The sequence below is a fragment of the Neolamprologus brichardi genome, chromosome 23 (assembly GCF_056152115.1).
Source record: "Neolamprologus brichardi isolate AB-2024 chromosome 23, ASM5615211v1, whole genome shotgun sequence".
Taxonomy (NCBI): Eukaryota; Metazoa; Chordata; class Actinopteri; order Cichliformes; family Cichlidae; genus Neolamprologus; species Neolamprologus brichardi.
Window position 1 is genome coordinate 1,713,160 of NC_142125.1, and position 22,411 is coordinate 1,735,570.

The 22,411-nt window shown below is 41.6% G+C and overlaps 1 protein-coding gene across 4 annotated transcripts in view; it reads left to right on the top strand.

Moving 5' to 3' along the window:
* Positions 1–485: 485 nt before the first annotated feature.
* Positions 486–22,411, top strand: part of LOC102793208 (voltage-dependent R-type calcium channel subunit alpha-1E-like) — an 82,657-nt gene continuing 60,731 nt past the window's right edge. For all 4 annotated transcript variants that reach the window (XM_087836120.1, XM_087836119.1, XM_087836122.1 and 1 more), the window contains exons 1-3: positions 486–1,427; positions 12,271–12,377; positions 12,531–12,670. In XM_087836120.1, the coding sequence (XP_087692246.1) occupies positions 1,163–1,427; positions 12,271–12,377; positions 12,531–12,670 (512 nt within the window). In that variant the 5' untranslated portion in view covers positions 486–1,162. The remainder of the gene's footprint in view (positions 1,428–12,270; positions 12,378–12,530; positions 12,671–22,411) is intronic.

The following is a 22,411-nucleotide window of genomic DNA, read 5'->3' on the forward strand; positions in this document are numbered from 1 at the left end:
TGTGAACCGAGCAGGGTGAACAACAAAAATCAAAACAAACATGACAGCGTGGCCTCTTCAGATAGAAGCTGACCAGCCGACCTGTATAAGTGATCCAGTGAACATTCGTGTTTTTAAAAGGCTGTTGCGCACATTTTTACTGAAGCCATTAATCCCTGTGTGTTATTATGGCTATTTCAAATATTTACCTTTGCAATAGGTCGTTTACAGGCGTTGACCTGATGCTTGGTGTGTGGTTAGACATAATCTCTTGGAGATTGAGGCAATGCTGCCGAATAACTGTTTCCATTATATGCTGACATTATTTATTCCACCCGTGACTCGTGTTTTTTCTGTCTTTCTTTCCTGTCAGCATCCGATTTGTTAACTATATTCACACCTCGCGAGCTGCATAGGTTGGACAGAGGTTATTAGTGTTGATCCTGTCGCATTAGGAGACACAGTTCACTCCTCCTGCTCTCACTGCGGGGGAAAGAGGAGACGCTTCCTTTACTATCCTGCTGCAGACGAGGCGGGTTTTTCTTTCCTGTCTCAGAGACAGTCAGCTTATTTTGTTGGCATGGAAAATGTCAAAGTTCTTTCCCCTTCGTGCTCTTAACGCGCGCTCTTGGTCGCTCTGCTGGTGGGTGGTCAGCAGAGAAGAGGAGACAGGAGATGTGCTCTGAATTAGTCAGCGGACTGTTGCTGGTTTATTTAAAAACCCATGGATCAACCTGCGCTTCTGCTTTTCGCGCAGGGGACTGAGGATGGCTGAAGACGTGACCTGTTGCAGCTTTTCTTTCAGATTTTAGTGCTTGGATGTAAAACGGAGCAAAATGAATCAGTTTTCTCGGTGTCGCGGATTGTTAAACGAAGACGAGTTGAATTACTTTTTGGGACTTGTGTGTTTTTGCGCAAAGCGACTTATTTGGGGGAATTGACTCGGGGTTTTGTCTGGGCTGCTTACTGGAGCGATTCTGTGATTTTTCTTTTCTAACTTTAAAAGCACCGGTCGCGGTGTTGTTACAAAAAAAACCCCTGACGATGGTCTAAAACTGATCAGGATCTCGCCACCCCGCCGCTGTCACGCCGAGCGCGGTACCGCGCCCTGCTTTCCAGGAGAGTATAACCTCATTTTCTCCCCTTTCTCATCCCACCTCCCGTGTGGTTTGCTTTTAACAGAATGGCCCGTTTCGGAGACGACGTCCCGGGCTTGTTGAGTTCAGGGGATGGAGGGTCAGAGCGCATCCGGAACCGCGATGGCGCTGCCGTGTCTACAGGTGGTATATCTCCAGCCTTCAAGCAGACCAAAGCGCAGCGTGCCCGCACCATGGCCTTGTACAACCCCATTCCGGTCAGGGAGAACTGCTTCACCGTCAACAGGTCGCTCTTCATCTTCGGCGAGGACAACGTGGTCAGGAAGTACGCCAAGAAAATCACTGAGTGGCCATATCCTTTTCAGCTTCACGGTGAAAGCACACTCATCCAGTATCTGCACAGACTCGTGTAAATAAAGTGCAGCGGTGAGTAAACTGTTATCCAATTGGTTAAAACAAATTAAGTTTATTTGTGGTTCTACAGTCTCAATACTTTCTCCTCATATTTCCACGAGTTGTGCCCAATTTCACAGAGGGCAGAAGTGCTTCAGTATGTTGCCCTCAGCTTCTCACTGCAACAGAGTAAATTTCAGCACCATGGACAGCACACACGGGACAATATGTAAGAAATTCAGTCTTCACCACATAAACAGGCTCACCTGCTTCTTAATGTGCAGTAAGGAAAAAAGAGGCAAAGACAACAAGTTAAAATCAGACTTTTTTCAGACTTGTAGGCTTAATTTTGCTGTTCTATGTAAAAAAAATACAAAATAACTGAAGTTCTCGATGGGATTGACAAAGATTATGGCTAAAGCAGCTTCTAGAGGGTGTATAGTGGGAGTCAATGGAAAGTGGATTAGAGGAACATGAAAGTTCACGTCTGTAAATCTTCTCTGTCAACAATAAGCCGTGACGGCCGGCTTTTTCCATCGTATCCACGTAGCCTCAACTCAAACTCAAGCTGACTGTTCAGTTAACCCACAGAAAATCGATTCAGAGGTGCTTCCATAACTCATTTGGTCACTTTTTACAGCACAATGATACCCAGGACCTGATTATTACGCCTCTCTGTTTCTGAAAGAAACACTGTTATCAGCTTGTTGCTGCTGGCAACAACAACACACACACACACACACACACACACACACACACACACACACAAACTGTCCATTGGTGACATGTTTGTGCTTCTGCTGCTGCAGCACAGCTCACCAGGTGTCCTGGCCAGGTGTGGCCTCTTTACTGACTATTGTTCTGCTCCATTCAACAGCTTCCTGACTGACTAACTGCTGATTTAAAAAGACCAGCAAATAGAACGAGTCCGCGTCTATTGTGGAGTATTGTGTCTATTGTTGTTTTCTCCGGCTTTGCCTCTTTATTGAGTTGATTAAATATAGAGGGGATTTCAATCAACACTCGGGGAGGAAAAGCACTATAGCGTGTGCGTTTATTATATTACAGCTTCCGAACCTGCAGCGGCTGGGTTATTACCAATATTGATACTATGACTGCACCAATGAGACACATTTTATGTTCTGAATTGTCTTTAAATAAAAATAAAGCGTGTGCTGTAGTGAGCAAAAAGAAAAAAGCAATGATCCAGAATAACCTCCAGGTTAATGTGTCGCGGAGGAGGGAGTGTCTGCTTACATATAATGAGCTCTACTGTATCCGATTAACAGACATTAACAGGAATTATATGTAATGATGTCTGATCGTTGTGTCATGTGCATACAACCAGTCATTAGTCACTGACTCACACTATATTACACTGTTTACTCATATTGTTTTGAAGAGAGTGACGCTGAGCTGACTGATGCTGTGTTCTGGTCAACATCGCGTGTGCCTGTTATGATCACTGTTCTGAGTATGAAGGTTCAGGCACAGCAAGAAAGCACAGATAATGCAGTGAAATGTATGAACAAAGTGTTTTCAAAGGAAAGGTTTTACATTTTGGGAGATATTGATGCTTATTTCCTTTCTTCCAAAGACTTGAGATTAGACTGCTCTTGTATTAAAGAGGAGCCTAATAGGCCGTTGATTCTGTGGGGTAACCTGGCAACAAATAATAGAATTTGATTTTCTTGCTGACTAAACTAAAATTTGGATCAGATTAGGGATGCACCGATACCGATACTGGCCGATACTGTAAAATGTGTGTGTACTCATACTCGTAAAAGTTAACCGATACCATGAACCGATACCAACTTATTTCATTAATCAGAGGGTGGCTTGTCATTTCTGTTGTAGTTTTTAGATTGGCCACTAGGGGGGCAATTATTATTTTATTTATTATTTATTTTATAATAATTATTTTGTTTGTTTGTTTACAATATGGACACTCTGCAATAATTTAAAAGTTTAATTTATTTGCAAACCTAATTTGTATTTATTTTATTCCAAACAGAAGTGTTTATTTATTATTCTGAAAGCTCGAGACAGTGCCAATAGTTCAGTGATATTTTGTTAAATTACAATGTGGAGACTCTGCAATAATTTAACAGAAGTGCTTATTTTTCACTTGAAATTTTTTTGTGGTCATTTTTATTAAGATTTTATTTTTTATCGGCAGAGAATAAAATAAAACCTGTCTTCCAATTCATTGCATTTGTGTGTGTGTGTGTGTGTGTGTGTGGTAGAAGTATCGTTTTTTGTACTCTGTATCGGCAAGTACTCAGATCCAAGTATCGGTATCGTATCGGTTTGAAAAAATTGGTATCGTTGCATCCCTAGATCAGATACTTTCATACTTATAATAATAATTAATGATGAAAACATTGTTTCTGGGCATTTGCCAGAAAATGGTTGTTAACCAGTGGAGTAGCCTATTAGACAGAAAAGTTGGAGAACTGCCTCGTCCTGTACAAGGACAAGTATCAGCACCTCAAAAGGTCAACAATTAATGTTTCTAATCCACTCAACTCATGCTTTTACATTATCATGTACTTAACTACTTGTTAGCCAAGAACACTGACTTCGTGCGAGTTAGTCATCGCTATGCAATTGGCAGGAAACCTGCAGCTTTTCCAGAAATCATTTTTGTTTTATTCCAATAGTTGCAACTTTAAATAGACCAAGCAAAGCACCTCACAAATGTACTTGGTGCAGTGGTTTACAACTTGTACTGGTCCTCTCAGAGATAGACGTGAACAAATGCTCACATATATGCACAGTCTCTGCAGTGCATCAGGTAAAGGTCAGCCTCGTGGTTGGAGCAAAACTTGCTGCTGTCACCTCACCGTAAGAGCTTCTTTTTCTTCTTCTGAGTGCTCAATTAACAGCAGATGATCAATTAAGGAATCATCCAGAAGCTTCCGTGGCTGGGTGTGTAAGGATGGAGCGAGAATGGTGTGTGGGCTTATTAGAGCACATCAGATTGTGTTTTAATGGTTATTTGCGTCCATGATTTCTTATATGGAGTACAGTCTCTCTTTGGAAGGTGTGGTTCAATGTGCAGTCGATAGAAGCCGATGGAGGCCTGGTCTGATAAGGCAGTTATGATGAATTTGCCCGGGTCCAGAGTTTAGCGTGGCAGGCCTGGTGAGGACTTGCAGCTGCTTCTCCTGTCTGATCCCCACTGGGATACCCCCACAGTGGGAAGTTTCCCATTGAGAAGGTACACTTCTAAATAATTGATTGATGGTTTTAATGGTTTGTTTCATCAGTGATGCACACAGAAATAATCCTGTGAGAGCTGGTTAGCACACTTTGAGCTTTTAAGTATAAAACGGTGCATATATCCTGCCGTATCAGAGACATTCTGTAGTTTTTGCTACGAAATCAAACTAAGATTTAAAATACAATCGCTAATTTAACCAAGGGGGCATTCGGCTACAAATGCTTCTAGAGTCAGCTTATGATGAACTGATCTAACTGCATCCTAATAACCTTTACTTACACTTACATGCTGCACGGTTAGTCTATTTTTTGTCCAATTCAAAAGTCAGATTTTTTAGTGAATGAGAGAAGATTTCTAAAGTGAAAGTCTCTAGCTGTTCACATAACCAGTATACAAAGCAAATATGACATATGTCCCACCCTGCTACAATGTGCTTTATCATAATTTATAGTAAACGTGCGTCTTTATAGCCTAAGAGAGTGGTATAGTGTATATAAGGAAGGGCTGCAGCTGTGAGTTCACAGTTTGAGGGCTAAGCTGCTGCATATAAACATAACTGAATGAATTATGTCTGCATTTATTCTCAAGATTGACTGGCGAGCTCTGCAAGCCACTGAAGTATAGAGGCAATGTGAAATTGAACGGAGATTTGACTATGATGCCATTACATCCATCCTTATGACAATAATTCAAGTTTAATAAATATAAATTAAGTTCTCCATAAAGATGATTTCTCACGCTTAAAGAGAGCTCCAAATGGAGATCACACCACTAACTTTCTTATGTGTTTACGTATTTAATACTGGCCTCTGCCACAAACACACGGACCTATACACGTAAGCCACAAATAATTTGCAGAGTTCTAATAAAGCCGGCTCAGACGCCGGCGATTCGTTTTGATTTTCACCTCCATGTAATGATAATCACAGCGGCTTGGATCCAATCTGGGCATGAACGTATTCTCAGTTGCACCGGGCACCACACTCTGTCTCCATTTCTATTTTTACACGCATGTTTGAGGAGTCACGGCACCGTGCCAGTGTCACTGTGACTTGGGATTGCTCACAAGATATCTTGCTGCTAAAACTGGTAGACGAATCACGATCGACGTCACACATCAGCTGACACCCAGAGAAGCACCAAGGAGGGGGAAATGGGTTTGCTGTCACCTCACCATAAGGACTTCTGTTAAATTTGTCCCCACAAGTGAACCAGAGATTCAGCTTTTCACTATTCCTCGGAGAATGCAAATCAATCCCACATGGATCCAACGTTTCCAAGCAGAGCATTGCTAGCTTAGCCTTCTTCCTATAGCGCATCCTCGTGCCAGCACTTCCTCACACATGAGGTAAAATTATACGTCATTTATCAGACAAGGCAACCTTCTTCCATTCATAGGAGGTGGTTTCCATGGTGGATGGGGGTCAATGTGGGCAGTCTGATGTGATGCAGCCCCATATATGCAACATTTGAACCAGTATGAAGGTTTTCAGAATTATTCACAAGTAGAAACAAGGCGAGAGAGAAACCATGGCTGTGCCATATAACACTAATAAGAGTTTACTATCATCCGTCCGTCTCCTTGAGAGTTGTGGTGAAATTACCTTCTATAGTAAATGTTTCACATATAGGTATGAAATGTTAAAATACCTATAAAACTAAAACATTTACATTTTCAAAGAGCAGCCTTCACTCACACATCAATGACCCTGTTGATGTAAACTCATGGTCATGCAATACCAAATTGTTTTCAAGCCCAGAGCATATTATATTTAAAATGTTACCTGGTTTGACATAATATTCAATTCATTCACTGTTGTCCACATATCTGAAGTTGGGTGGTAGCAGGCTAAGCAGGGTAGTGTCCTCCTTAGAAACACTTTCTACTACCTCCTGTGGGATCCCAAAGCATTCATAGACCAGTTGAGATACATCATCTCTCCACTGTGTTCAGTTCTATAGCACCAAATCACAACAGCGGTTGCCTCAAATCGCTTTACATCGTAAGGTAAAGACCCTACGATAATATAGAGAAAACAGAGAAAACCCCAACAATCATATGACACCCAAGGACCAAGTTCTTGGGCGACAGTGGGAAGGAAAAACTCCCTTTTAACAGGAAGAAACATCAGGTAGAAGCAGGGAGGGGCGGCCATCTTGCCATGACCAGTAGAGGGTGAGGGGAGGAAATCGGGACGCTGTGAGAACCAGAGATTAATAATATCTGATTATTAATATCTAACAAGGCCACTTCTTCCATTTGTCCTTTTTGTTGGAGGTGCTTTCAATATTTCAATATGAAAAAAGGCGATTGAAGAAGAAAACTCGCGTTATGCCCCCAGCAGCTTATTGCAGCATCCAGGTCTGCAGCTGGGTCTTTATTAGATATTTATAATAAAATGAAAGTTTATAGTACTTACAATAGGCCACACACTGGCCATCATTGTTTCATCACACACAAAGATCGCGCTGACGTAAAATCACGACAAAAGTTTTGTGAAGACTTTCATTTATTTGTGTGTTTGCAGTGAAACCGCCTCACAGATAGTTGAGCTGCCCAGTAACCGTCTCATAGCATCGACTCTTGTCTGCGAGAGGAGCCTGTTGCCGTGGATACCTCTCTTCTTTCTCTTTCTATCTTCATTTTCTCCCCCTCTCTCTCCCCCTCAGTCTCTCTCTTCATCCTGTCTCACCCCTCCTCCAGTTTGCTGCGAGTGTTTCAGGGAATGTGGGGTGTGGCGGCTGCTGCTCGGAGCTTTCAGAGCCTAAGGTGATGCTAGTTATTGCAGGGAAGTGAAGCAAAAGACACACTTAAAATACAAATGCAGACGAGTGCTTGAGATGTTCTTTTGGGCCGAGTTTTCCAGCTCATTTATGGATTTGTTTATCCAGAATCTTCTGGGTCAATCTGTGGTTCAGCCGAGGTTTAAGCTGGCTCCCCTGCAGGCTGTGGGAGTAAGATTGCATTTGCTCTGTTTATTTAACTTCTCATCACTCACATGTCCCAGAGTAACCCTGCTAGCTACAGCTGCCAGCACAACATCGATCTGTCCAGTTTCTTATTTAGCCTCATTCACTCCTCCTCATCAACCTGTTTTGGAAGCTTCTAACTCTTTATATAACCGTCATCTTCTCCTCCACCGCTCGTCCCCCTTCATTTAAATTGTCACTTTCTCCTGTTGGATTCTTCCCTGTTGTCTCTGCCTCCTCCTTTCTTCAACTCTCCCTCTCCTCTCTGCAGATTTAAGCTCCCTTCCTTCCTTTCTTCCTCCCTCTGCTGCACATAACTAGGATAGAGGGGAATGCCCACGCAGAGCTTTAGATAAAAAGCACATTGCCGGCTTAGTTCAACCAAAGAGGGGCTGGAGTTGAACCAACAACCAATATAGGTCTCACAGTACAGGCAGCGACCCTGTTTATAAGATCACAACCCAGGTCTTACCTGATAAGCCTTCTGCTACTCTGGCATTTTGTTTGTGTGTCTGCATGTCTGCGTATCCCTGTCAGCTGAGGCTGACCTCAGAGAGCAAAGCTAAAGGGCTTCCAGCACGTGTTACCCTGCTGTTGGGTTCGATTCCCTGTAATCAACTTAACTGCATCCATTTGTGTTTGCTGGGAAATTCAGGTGTCACTTAATTAAAATACTTTTGTCAGCAAATATTATGAAATGAACAAAAGCAACAATGAATCGTTCATACTGAAAAGTCTTGTCTGTGTAGTCGGATCCTTATGCAGCAAATTCTCTCTGCACTGCACAAGAGCAACGCGCTTTGTTTCGGTGGAGTGATGGTGATGCATTTAGAAAGCTTTAAGATTATAGACGAGTATTCTAAAGGAAAGTATCCAGTACTGTACTTGACACTCATTTCTTTATATTTTGCTTCCAAAGACTTTCTTGTAATTTTTAAAAGTGGTTCAAACAGTTCTCCAAACTTTCTTTTGTACATCTGTACTTTTTCAGTCCATTGCTTATACCTGACCATTTTCAGTTAAATGTTTTTGTTTGTTGAAAAACTGACTTCAAATCATTCAAGCATAAAAACTGTACCTAACTGAAGGGATAAATCTGTGTTGTGTTTACACAAACTAGACAATTTAACAAAGAAACATCTTTGGGCACTTTGTTAATAGCAGCTTATAACAAAAACACAGCTTGTTCCCATTTCTTTAGTTGAATCTATGAAAAATACCAAAGGTAACAGGTTGATGGGCAAAAATCTTAAAATTGTATCTTTTAAATCCCGTTTAAAAACTCATTTATTCAACATAGCTTTTCCATCTAGTTAGTGTCCCTATTTTATATTTGGTTCAATTTCTTATTTATGTACTTTATCTGTTCTTAGTAACTTTGTTCTTATATTCCCTTTCATTGCTGTATAATTAGTGCCCTTAACCTGATGACATATGTGGTACTTTGTTGCCAAGATATACATATCATATACATATACATATCTTGGCATATCTTGAAAAACTGACCTTCAAATCATTCAAGCATAAAAACTGTACCTAACTCAATGTCCTGTGAGGGCTGTGTGCAGGCAGGAGTGGTGGTAAGGAGGACCCAATGTGCAGACACTCTGAGGCAGAAAGTAAACTCAAACTCAGATTTATTGCTAGGAGGCAAACAGAACTAGCAAAACTGGGAATACAAATAATAAACTGAAGACACCAATAACCTGAACTGGCAAACAGCCAGAACACACAGCGAGATAACGGTGGATCGCGACACAGACACAGAGAAACACTTAAATACACAGAGGGAGCAATCAGGGAATGGGCAACAGGAGGGAAACACAGCTGGAGCAAATCAGGCCTAACGAGACAAAGGAAGCAAAACCAGATACATTAACATCAGACATGGACCTTCAAAATAAAACAGGAAACATAACACAGACTGAACTAAAGACACAGACTCACAGGCATACAATAAACTCAAACCTCTGGGTCAACGAGCCAGGCATCCTAACACTCAAGGGATAAATCTGTGTTACACAAAATAGACAATTTAACAAAGAAACATCTTTGGGCACTTTGTTAACAGCAGCTTACAGTGGGGCAAAAAAGTATTTAGTCAGCTACCGATTGTGCAAGTTCCCCCACTTAAAATGATGACAGAGGTCAGTAATTTGCACCAGAGGTACACTTCAACTGTGAGAGACAGAATGTGAAAAAAAAATCCATGAATTCACATGGTAGGATTTGTAAAGAATTTATTCGTAAATCAGGGTGGAAAATAAGTATTTGGTCACCTCAAACAAGGAAAATCCCTGGCTCTCACAGACCTGTAACGTCTTCTGTAAGAAGCTTTTCTGTCCCCCACTCGTTACCTGTATGAATGGCACCTGTTTGACCTCATCATCTGTATAAAAGACACCTGTCCACAGCCTCAACCAGTCAGACTCCAAACTCCGCCATGGCCAAGACCAAAGAGCTTTCGAAGGACACCAGGAAAAGAATTGTAGACCTGCACCAGACTGGGAAGAGTGAATCTACAATAGGCAAGCAGCTTGGTGTGAAAAAATCAACTGTGGGAGCAATCATCAGAAAATGGAAGACATACAAGACCACTGATAATCTCCCTCGATCTGGGGCTCCACGCAAGATCTCATCCCGTGGGGTCAAAATGATCATGAGAACGGTGAGCAAAGATCCCAGAACCACACGGGGGGACCTGGTGAATGACCTGCAGAGAGCTGGGACCAAAGTAACAAAGGTCACCATCAGTAACACACTACAACGGCAGGGAATCAAATCCCGCAGTGCCAGACGTGTTCCGCTGCTGAAGCCAGTGCATGTCCAGGCCCGTCTGAAGTTTGCCAGAGAGCACATGGATGATACAGCAGAGGATTGGGAGAATGTCATGTGGTCAGATGAAACCAAAGTAGAACTTTTTGGTATAAACCCAACTCGTCGTGTTTGGAGGAAGAAGAATACTGAGTTGCATCCCAAGAACACCATACCTACTGTGAAGCATGGGGGTGGAAACATCATGCTATGGGGCTGTTTTTCTGCCAAGGGGACAGGACGACTGATCCGTGTTAAGGACAGAATGAATGGGGCCAAGTATCGTGAGATTTTGAGCCAAAACCTCCTTCCATCAGTGAGAACTTTGAAGATGAAACGAGGCTGGGTCTTCCAACATGACAATGATCCAAAACACACCGCCCGGGCAACAAAGGAGTGGCTCCGTAAGAAGCATTTGAAAGTCCTGGAGTGGCCTAGCCAGTCTCCAGACCTCAACCCCATAGAAAATCTGTGGCGGGAGTTGAAAGTCCGTGTTGCTCGGCGACAGCCCCAAAACATCACTGCTCTTGAGAAGATCTGCATGGAGGAAGGGCCAAAATACCAGCTACTGTGTGTGCAAACCTGGTAAAGACCTATAGTAAACGTTTGACCTCTGTTATTGCCAACAAAGGTTATGTTACAAAGTATTGAGTTGTATTTTTGTTATTGACCAAATACTTATTTTCCACCCTGATTTACGAATAAATTCTTTACAAATCCTACCATGTGAATTCATGGATTTTTTTTTCACATTCTGTCTCTCACAGTTGAAGTGTACCTCTGGTGCAAATTACTGACCTCTGTCATCATTTTAAGTGGGGGAACTTGCACAATCGGTGGCTGACTAAATACTTTTTTGCCCCACTGTATAACAAAAACACAGCTTGTTTCCATTTCTTTAGTCGAATCTATAAAAAATACCAAAGGTAACACAGGTTTCTGTACCAACAAAATCCTTTTTCATCAAATACTTGGCACATCTCGCCATGGTGTGTCCTTTAAGAAACTGGACATTTGGAGGACAAAGGAAGCAGTGATGAACATGAACAGGATCTGGAAGTCATGTTCTTAAGAAATAAACAAAGACCTGACACAGGAACTGAGAGATGCATCAGCTGATTCATGGGCCGTTTGCTGAAGTTTAAGCAGAAATGGTCTCAGTGCAGGTGTAGTATTCAAGAAGCCATCTAAAAATCTAAAAAGAGAACAGAACAAAAAAGCAGCCAACATCCAAAGACGAGCTCTGAACGTCCTTCGTGGAACCTGGAGAACTATTCCTCGAGACTAATTAAGGACATCACAAGAAGTCTCGTCCAAGAAAGTTCAGGCTGTGTTGAAGAATAAAGGTGGTCATGCCAAACATTGGATATTAAGGTTGTTACAATGGCACAAACTCTGTTTTGAGCTCACAGACTGTATTTCAGTGTGTGTTTAAATGTGTTTTATAAAATCATTGCACCTATTTCTCATTTTCAAAGCAAAATGTAAAGAAATGAGGGGTTGCTCAAGATGCTTGCAATTGCTGACAGTAAGAAAAGCATAGAATCGATGGTATTAGTCTTTAAATTAGCATAAATCCAGAAAAAGGTTACTGAAATGTAGCCACTGTAGACGTAACCTATGCATCCACTGCCAAACTCCCAGTCAATAGTTTTTTTTATTATTAATCCATCTTTCTGTTTTTGGAGCATCACAACGGGACTACATGTGCAATCTCACAACTTTATGCTGCATAATGAAACAAACTGTTGACTTGATCTGAGCCGGTTGCTCCTTAACTTTAGCCTTCCACTCCATTTGAGTACATGATCCTCGCCACCATCATCGCCAACTGTATCGTGTTGGCTTTGGAGCAGCACCTTCCCGGAGAGGACAAAACACCCATGTCCAAAAGACTGGTGAGCTGCACATGATCCACAAACACAGTCACGACTCATAATCTCTCAAATCAAAATATAAGACTGTTTGAAAACGCACGACACTTTCATTTGCAGCGGCTCTTTGTCAGCTCAGTGTGAACTGATAATTTCTCTCTTGCTTTGTACTCACAGGAGAAGACGGAGCCCTACTTCATAGGGATGTTCTGTTTTGAGGCAGGCATAAAAATCATCGCCCTGGGCTTTGTGTTTCATAAAGGTTCTTACCTCAGGAATGGGTGGAACGTCATGGACTTCATCGTGGTCCTCAGTGGGTGAGTCCAACAGTGTGTGCATGTGAGTGTGTGTGCATTTACAGATCTGTGAAACAGGATTAGCATCTTGAATTGAAAAGGCTGGCGACTCTGTGAGATTTATGGTGTGAGAATACAGTGCGCAGTGTTCTTAGCCTCGCAGGAGCTCGCAGTTATTTCTAGCACCATTGGCTTCAAATGCTTTGCCTACTTGTTGCTTATTCATTGGTAATGTTTGAAACCTGAAAATCTTTCTTTTATTGTGGAATTTCTGTTGCTAAAGCTGATCAGTGAACCATATAAAAGTCACATAGGAAGTCTTTTGTGGACCTTATAATGAAAGTGGGACGGTGGGAAAGTAAACGTCTTCTAAACCAACTGTTATTTGCTCTATTTGTCTAAACTTAAACACGTTATACTATGAATAATGCTACTGGTGCCTTGCTGGGGAAAGAACCAGGTGAGGATGAGTGTGCCACATCATATTTCATATTCATAATATAGGACATGTACCTGTGCATACAGCCAACGGTGACCTTTATCCAAACAGAACAGAGTAAAGAACATTTACATCGTGCTTTTTATTCCATTAGTACGTTCAGAGTAACAGTTTCTATTTGCTTGAATAAGTTGTGCAGTGCTTAGTACTCTTCTGTTTTTATGTAGCTGATTAAATTAACATTAGGAAAAAGTATCCCAAAATTTTATTTTCCAGGAAACGCACAGAGGGACAGATGTGGAGAGTCCAGAGCTAAACTGTGGAGAGCCAAACACTCAGTGGCAGCTACTGTATGTGGTCTCCTAGGTGAAAACCCCAGGGGGGGCTCCAATCAGCATTCATCACCCTTATGTTATAAACAGAGATGGGCAGTAGCGTTACTGTAATCCGATTACTTTTTTCAAGTAACGAGTAAAGTAAGGGATTACTATTGCAAAAACAGTAATTAGATTACTGTTACTTTCCCGTAGGAACGCTGCGTTACTAAAACCGTGATTTTTTTGCGAGAATGTCTCATGACAGTGACGTAAGCGAGTGCGACGTTGGTGACAACAGCTGTGTGCAGATCAACAATGGATCATATATCGAGTGCAGAGAGAGTATGAGCGTGCAGCGTTTAAAGCGTGGAAGTACTGACCTTACTTTGAGTTTGATTCCATAAAAAGTGACAAAAACATTAGTGTCCGTTGTGCGTGGGAAGAAAACTTCTTTTTACAGAGAAAAAACCCCTAAACTTCCAAACAAGCACCGAGTAGCTACGACGTAATGGGAAACTCACAGAGAAACTCGCGGATTCTTCCACTGACCGCTGCACACCTGCACCAGGGTAACCCTCCGCCTACCCCACTCCTGCTTTACAGGTGAAAATAGAGCAACAGGACCGCTAGTCTTTGACTTTATTTATTTTCTGCTGTGTTTTACTTGCATCTATTTGAAAGACTGAGTGTAAACACACAAAAATATTTTATTTTATGTGCTGGAATGTGCAGAAAATAGGTTTAAATGTTAAACAAATTTATTCCACTCAGTGAATGTTGCATATAATTTTATTTTTGCTTGATGCATAAAGTTAAAAGATTAAAACTAATAAAACAAGTTTTAAAAAGAGACTTTTCCATTTGATTACATTTTGTATGATGATTATGCAGAAAAAGTAGAATTGGGCTGAAAGATCTATCACTTTATCACCTATTCAGGTTGTAAATCCTGTTTTTAAAAAGTAACTAAGTAACAAAGTAATTAATTACTTTTGAAAATAAGTAATCAGTAAAGTAACTGGATTACTTTTTTGGGGAAGTAATCAGTAATTAATTTCTGATTACTTTTTCAAGTAACTTGACCAACACTGGTTATAAATAATCTGACACTAATAGAGCAGAGCTGGACGCATCAGGCTGCCGTGCTAGTTAAGTTCTAACTTCAAAATAAATTAAATTATTTCCTTTAATTTAATTTAATGAATAAATTAAGTCTCCCCCACAGTCGAGGCTATACATACAAATTTGCTTGTGGTGCTTTATCAACTCTAATACTTTCAGAAAGGTGTTTTAGTGCAATCAAAACTCTGCAAGAAACCACAAAACATTTAACTATATCTGTTGTTGTGAAACCCACCAGAAAAAATATCTAATGAATGTTAACATTTTGGCTAAAGAGGACCTCCCTCTCTCAAGTTTTGGTCTGCTGTAGCAGAGCTGGTCCTCAAGTGTCTGAAATGAAGCACACAAACAACTTGTCCGATCAACAGGTTGTGATGACGCAGTGAGATGCTGCGCTCTGCCAGCACAGGCAGGGAAGCTAAACATGGATGTGAATAAGCCTGAATTTTAAATACTTAAAGCAACAGATTTGTAAATGTTTAATGAGGAGAAAGTACACGTGTGTGGACCTCAGTGTGCTTCAGTGTGCTATGACCAGAACACTGCTGGAAGCTGACTAAGCTGCTGAAAAGCATCTCACTCAGTGTACTTACAGTACATCAGTTGAATGGGAGTTAAAGACTCTGGAGATGCTCAGCCTGCTCTGTGGGGGGAGAAGGTGTTGCATTATAGAGCATTTTACAGCAGTTAAATTCTCGGGAGACACGAACAGAGAGGGAAATGCTCGTGGTTCAAAGGAAGAGCGTGATGAGACAGCAGATTAACCTCAACACCTGTCTCTCGCTCACTGTCACACAAACAAATGAAATATTAATCAAGTCACAGGATAGAAGTACAAAGGGTGGCAGACACGGTTCTTAGAGAATTCTACATGATTCTGGCTGATCAATTATTGATGAGCTCGGGCTTCTCGTGATACTCCGCTCGCTGTTGGAGAGAAGAAGGACGTGAAGTTTGAGGAGAAAGATGGAGGAGAGGGGCGGCGTGGAGAGATGAGTTTTGTTCCCATCTCAAGCCTGTTGATCAGCTGACGCCGCTGTCACACACTCTTGTGAGGACACTCAACCCTGAAGCCATATTCGCTGTGACCAAGATTAGAAGCTTATTTTTTTCTATCTTTCTCTGAGCGCTGTGCAGACAGGCTGTTCTGATGTGCTTGTATCTTCTGAGTGTGCTGGGCTCCAGTCATGTAAATGTAAATGAATGTTTCACGTGATGATGTTTCAGATGAATTCCATCTTTATTTTGGGGGAAAAACAGATAAAGGAACTTTTATAAACGTGAACAACAGCAGCTGCATTTGTTCCACTCTCGCATGCTGTGGGTTGAATTTGAACTACAGTTGTGACTGAGGGCGGAAACATGCTCGATCTGGCTGAAATAGCCTCTAAGGTTTCATTGTATTAATATTCATCACGATGAAGTGAGCTGCAGATAGTTCCCTCTCTAAATGATCATTTTAGCCCGTGCAAAGATAAATTAATGGAAATGTTCTCACCGTGTCTCTTTCTGTTTCCCTTTTTCCTTCCACTCAGAGCCCGTTCAACACTTCCAGCGCACATCAGCACTTCTAGGCTATCACTCTAGGTTTGCAACTTTATTGGAAAGCAGATAAATGTTATGAGATCTGGTTGGTATTATGAGATGTAACACCAGTTTTGTCTATCAGTCAGTAATTAGGAGGTCTCTACAGACAGGAAGAGTCTGAGTGTGTTGCAAATATTCTGCATATAGATGCTTTCAGATACAAACACTGAACTGTATTCATATTCCATTACAGTCACTTGGCAGCGTCTCTCTATTTTCATTGTGGTTGTAAAGCAACACTTTCATTCATGTAGCACTGCAAAGAAAGTTTCTGTGCAATGAGACGGCGACAGCTGAGCTAAAGTAGGAGCAAGAAAGACTGAAACGGTGACCAGTCAGGCGAATTTTATCCCTTGGCTGCAAAAAGGTTGATGGGGTGTTGGCACCACCCCGGCAGGTCAGCGGGCAGTGTGGACACCAGTGTTGGTCAAGTTACTTGAAAAAAGTAATCAGTAACTAATTACTGATTACTTCCCCAAAAAAGTAATCCAGTTACTTTACTGATTACTACTTAGTTACTTAGTTACTTTTTAAAAACACGATTTACAACCTGAATAGGTGATAAAGTGATAGATCTTTCAGCCCAATTCTACTTTTTCTGCATAATCATCATACAAAATGTAATCAAATGGAAAAGTCTATTTTTAAAACTTGTTTTATTAGTTTTAATCTTTTAACTTTATGCATCAGGCAAAAATTAAATTATCTGCAACATTCTCTGACTGGAAGAAATTAGTTTAACATTTAAACCTATTTTCTGCACATTCCAGCACATAAAATAAAATATTTTGTGTGTTTACACTCAGTCTTTCAAATAGATGCAAGTAAAACACAGCAGAAAATAAATAAAGTCAAAGACTAGCGGTCCTGTTGCTGTATTTTCACCTGTAAAGCAGGAGTGGGGTAGGCGGAGGGTTACCCTGGTGCAGGTGTGCAGCGGTCAGTGGAAGAATCCGCGAGTTTCTCTGTGAGTTTCCCATTACGTCGTAGCTACTCGGTGCTTGTTTGGAAGTTTAGGGGTTTTTTCGCTGTAAAAAGAAGTTTTCTTCCCACGCACAACGGACACTAATGTTTTTGTCACTTTTTATGGAATCAAACTCAAAGTAAGGTCAGTACTTCCACGCTTTAAACGCTGCACGCTCATACTCTCTCTGCACTCGATATATGATCCATTGTTGATCTGCACACAGCTGTTGTCACGAACGTCGCACTCGCTTACGTCACTGTCATGAGACATTCTTGCAAAAAATCACGGTTTTAGTAACGCAGTAACGCAGCGTTCCTACGGGAAAGTAACGGTAATCTAATGACCGTTTTTGCAATAGTAATCCCTTACTTTACTCGTTACTTTAAAAAAGTAATCGGATTACGCGTTACTGCCCATCTCTGGTGGACACACAAGTTTATGAATATAATAACTCGAGAACGAGGTGACGTAAGATTTTAAAGTTGATACTGTCGTGGACTCACTAAAAGTCTTGGACAAGTTCAAATCCTGGTGACCTTTACTTCAAGGTCAAGGTTAGAGGTGTGAGGAGGCTGAGGGGCAGCACTGGCCTGACACCCTCTGTCCTCAAAGGATGCCATCCAGAAACTTCAAGAAAGATAAACAGGCAGAATAACTGTTGATACAAATAATCAAATTAACATATGGAGAAACAAAAAGAATGAACATTTAAGGCAAATACAGCATTACATATTCAAAAACTGTGCGTCAAAGAAGACATTAAGCAATATTAGATGCTGCTAAATGTTTCAGGAGCATGTGAATGTTGACCTTAGAGTGCAGTCAGTCAGTTAACAGTGAAGTGAGAGTGTGCTCTGTGCTCTTTGTGAGCCCCAAAGATATTAAGTGGGAAAAAGACGATTACATATTTTGTTTTACTCACATGCTAAATAAACAGTTTGACCTCCATTTTTGAAAAAATGATCATGATTATTGGCTTTTATTTACCTTGTGGGACTCTGAGAAATTCTGTTTATGTGTGCTGAAGTCTGCAGTCACCAAAACGCTCAGAAACGGCAACTTCAAGTGGACTTGACCTACAAGATTATGAGTTCTTATAGTGCAATTACAACAAGCCTGCAGTAAATCCTCTACACTTTCAATCACACAGGCGGGAACCCTCATTTAAAACTTTGCCCGTGGAAACACAACACACGAGTGTTAGCTCAGACTACTAAACCTTTCCTCAGCGAGTACCCTCGACTCCCTCAACGTTTTGTGTGAACATGTGTAATTATGGAAGCATTTGCTAAAAGTGTCAACGCTGGAGGCTGTGATTACCTCAGCAAGCTTCCTTGGTGTTTCAAGATGGCCTGTGTTACACAGAGAGAGCGAGTGGGAGGGAGGTATGAAAAACCAGATGGCACTCACTGTTTCCTCAAAAGCTGTTATCGTGTAGCGGAGGGCTGTTGTGGTGGAAATTGGAATAGAGGGTTTTCCTCAGGCCCGCTCACACGGTTCACCAGCCGGTTACTCCTGCTGAAAAAGCAAGCTGCGAGGCAGAGAAGCGAGGAGGAGAAAGAAAAAGAAGTGAAGAAGAAGGAAGTGAAGAAGGAGCAGATGGATAGAGCTGGAGGAAATACGAAGGAAGACTATTTGCATAATCGCACATACTAATTGGTATCGTGGTCGACTCGTTGGCTGGTAAGCCCTCCATTAGAGTGGCAAAAGTTGGCAGAGGCAACGCCCACCACGGGTTTGTTTCATCACTGTGTGCCAGACCCTCAGGGGGGGTGAGGAGGGGGGGGGGTTAGCTCAGAGGCAGCTGATGAGTGTAAAGATAAGGAACCTGGGAGATGAGCATTTCTCTGTGGCTCTTATATATAAGATAATGTTTTTATAGACATTGCTGCCAAGTTTGTTATGAAGATTTTTTCAGTCTTTTCCTCTTTACTTCAGAAAGCACATCTTGATTTTATTCATTTGGATCCCCATTAACTGTGCCCTCAAGCTCAGCCAGTCTATAGAGATACTGCAGCTGAGTACCTGAAATGTAATTTTAGAACAGCAACAAGTAGAAAGAGCAGAGGGCTGTTTAGAAAGCCTGTAACAGGAAAATATCTGAAGCACAGAGGAAGGGAAAGATGCTCGGGAAAATAATATGGCTTTCTTTCTTTTTCTTTTCTGTCCGTTATGGTTGTAATAATCCAAAATAAAAAATCCTAATAAAATATGACTATCAAGTGGACAGTTATAATAAATACCACTTGTACTAACAATTCTGATTGCTGCACTGTTGGACACGACGGGAAAAGAGTAATAAACTTTAAGCATCAAATGTCCAGATGGTGGAGAGAGAATCAAAATCCAAAAGGACAAAGTGACACAAGAAACCAAACTCACTTCCAGAGTAATTAATCAAACCATGAGTCCAAAACTTCAGAAATACTAAAACATAACTAGAAATCAAATGCTAAGAACTAACATTCAGCATCTACCAAGATGATAATTAAAGTGAAATAGGAATCAAAACACCCATCCATCTTCATCTGCTTTATCCGAGGCCGGGTCGCGGGGGCAGCAGCCTAAGCAGAGAGGCCCAGACCTCCCTCTCCCCAGCCACCTCCTCCAGCTTATCCGGGGGAACACCAAGGCGTTCCCAGGCCAGCCGAGAGATATAATCTCTCCAGCGTGTCCTGGGTCTGCCCCGGGGCCTCCTCCCGGTGGGACATGCCTGGAACACCTCACCCAGGAGGCGCCCAGGAGGCATCCTTGTCAGATGCCCAAACCACCTCAGCTGGCTCCTTTCGATGTGGAGAAGCAGCGGCTCTACTCTGAGCCCCTCCCGGATGGCCGAACTTCTCACCCTATCTCTAAGGGAGAGGCCAGCCACCCTTCGGAGGAAGCTCATTTCTGCCGCTTGTATCCGCGATCTCGTTCTTTCGGTCACTACCCAATCAAAATCAAAATACCTCAAAATAATAAAAACTTAAAGCGCTAGAAGAGTAACAATGTAACAATGAACAGAAAGCCTAAACCAGGACAAGAACTTTATAAACCTGTTGAATTATGCTGCAATGTTATCTCGTTGTTTTGTACATTAGCTTGGGAGAAAACAGAAAATGACAGATTTAAACTGACAGAGACTGTTCCTTTTGCTGTGAGAGCAGTTCATACTGCAGGCATCAGACTTTATTCTTTTTTTTAATAATTTTCCAATATGACAAAAGTGCAGAAAAATATAACACGAATTGCGATTACAAACACTGCCATTGTGAAACTGGTTACGCCACAGTTGGATGCAAAAAAATGTGTAATCTATGGGCACATACAAAAAAAAGTACTATCACGTGAACAAGGCACAAAAAACAAACAAACAAACAAACAGAAAAAAACAAAAAACAAAAAATAAAACCCACCAAAAAAACAAAACAAACAAAAATAGAATAAAATAAATGCATAAATAAAAGGGGGGGGGCTGCATTGTGCGCAGTTCTTTTTGGCTTGCTACAGATAGTAGGTGGCTTTAAAGAAAGAAAGAGAAAAAAACCCAAACACAGATAAAAGCAGTATTACATCATACTTCAGTAAATGACAGCTTCTCCACATATTCAACAAAGGATGACCAGGTTTTGTAGTATTTACTTTGAGACCCTCTCAAACTGTATCTCAAATCTGCAAACACCTCATCACCTCTCTCACCCACTGAACAAACACTGGCGGACCTGAATCCTTCCATTTAAGAAGAATTAGCCTGCGTGCCAGGAGCGATGAGAAAGCCACATCAGACTTTATTCTGACTGTTTCCTGCTCTGTTACTACTGCCGACCAGAAAGGAGAGCTAACGCGAGAGCTTCAAATTGATTTACATCAGTGAAGCCAACACCCTTAATATCAGCCAGCATGGGATGTGCTATTTGTTTCTCTCCATCTCTTCACTGTATTTCACATCTCGGCTCTCTTTCACTTGCTTTTGTTTCTTGGCTTCAGTTCAGTTTTCTTCAGTTTTTAATACATTTCTTAAGCTTCGCTCTTTAAATGATATTAATATCACAGATAAGTTGTGAACATCCATCCCTGTACCTGACTCACTGACGGCTGCGAGCACAATCTGTCTGGTGTGTGTTACTGTTACTCATGCGTATGAACCAAATGTGCCACTACTGCATGTCTTTTAGCCAGCAGCGCCGTATGGCTGCTTGGCATTCATGCTCATGTTAGACGTGACTATATCAAACTGTCGCTCTCACACACACATATTCACACAGACGTGTCCTCTCCAGTCTTATTTTCCATCTGTTGTCTGATCGATTGATGAGTTCAGACATAGCAGGGGTGGATATGTCCCCCTGAGCTGTTACCGTGGTGACTGAGAACCCCGCCCCAGGTCAGGCTGTCACTGGCTCCAGTCCCGCTGCTACAGTCAGTCAGAAAAGGACAGAAAAGTGCAGATACACCTGTTTCTTTGTATGTTTGTGTGCGTGAGTGATGGCAACACTCTTCTCTCACGTTTCATTTGGCCTTTGTTTTAAGATAAACAAAGTGAAACATGATTGAGATGAAGAAAGAGAGAGCAGTTAGTGACATTTGAATCCTGGCGCAGACGTGGTGTTTTACCTGTGATCTCATCCCGAGGCAGTGAATGATGATCATGATGCCGAGGAAGGTGACAGCCTAACAGGTTCTCTCTCTGGCCCTGTGTGCTCTCCCTCCTTCATCCTTCTAGATACTATAAAGACGATGAATGGGCTGCGAAACAAAGCCCGTGTCGGGGTCTTTATGCCGTCCAGTCTCGTATCTGATTAGAGACGATGAGGTGCTACACTAAGATCAAAGGGGTTCCTCTTTTTGAAGGAACTGAAGTCAAATGAAATTCAATTTGCAACTTAAAGTTACACAAACCGAGGGAGGGTCAGGGCCATTTCTCAGTTGTGACCTGGCGATTTGTCTTCACAAACTCAATTTTACTCAGACGAGCCTTTTACAAGAATTAAATTTTTGCTTGCAGTAAATCCTTTTCAGTCTTACATTTGTCTCTGAACGAGATCTGGTAAAAGACGTGATTGACAAACTACAAAGAGCACAGTCACAACTGAAGTCTCCTCAGATGATGTTCAGAATGAAATTGCATTTTTCAGAGGCAAGCAGAAATGCACGTGCAGCCGGTGGCAGCGCCGAGGACCGACCTTAGGATACAGTGAGAGAGGCTGAAACACACATGCTACCAACGTAGACACTGGACACTAATTTATATTTTGAGTGCATGAGTCATAAAGCAGAACATTATAAATGTATTAATACATCAATAAAGACGTTACATTTTAAAAATTGTTATTGGGCACATCTTTGCT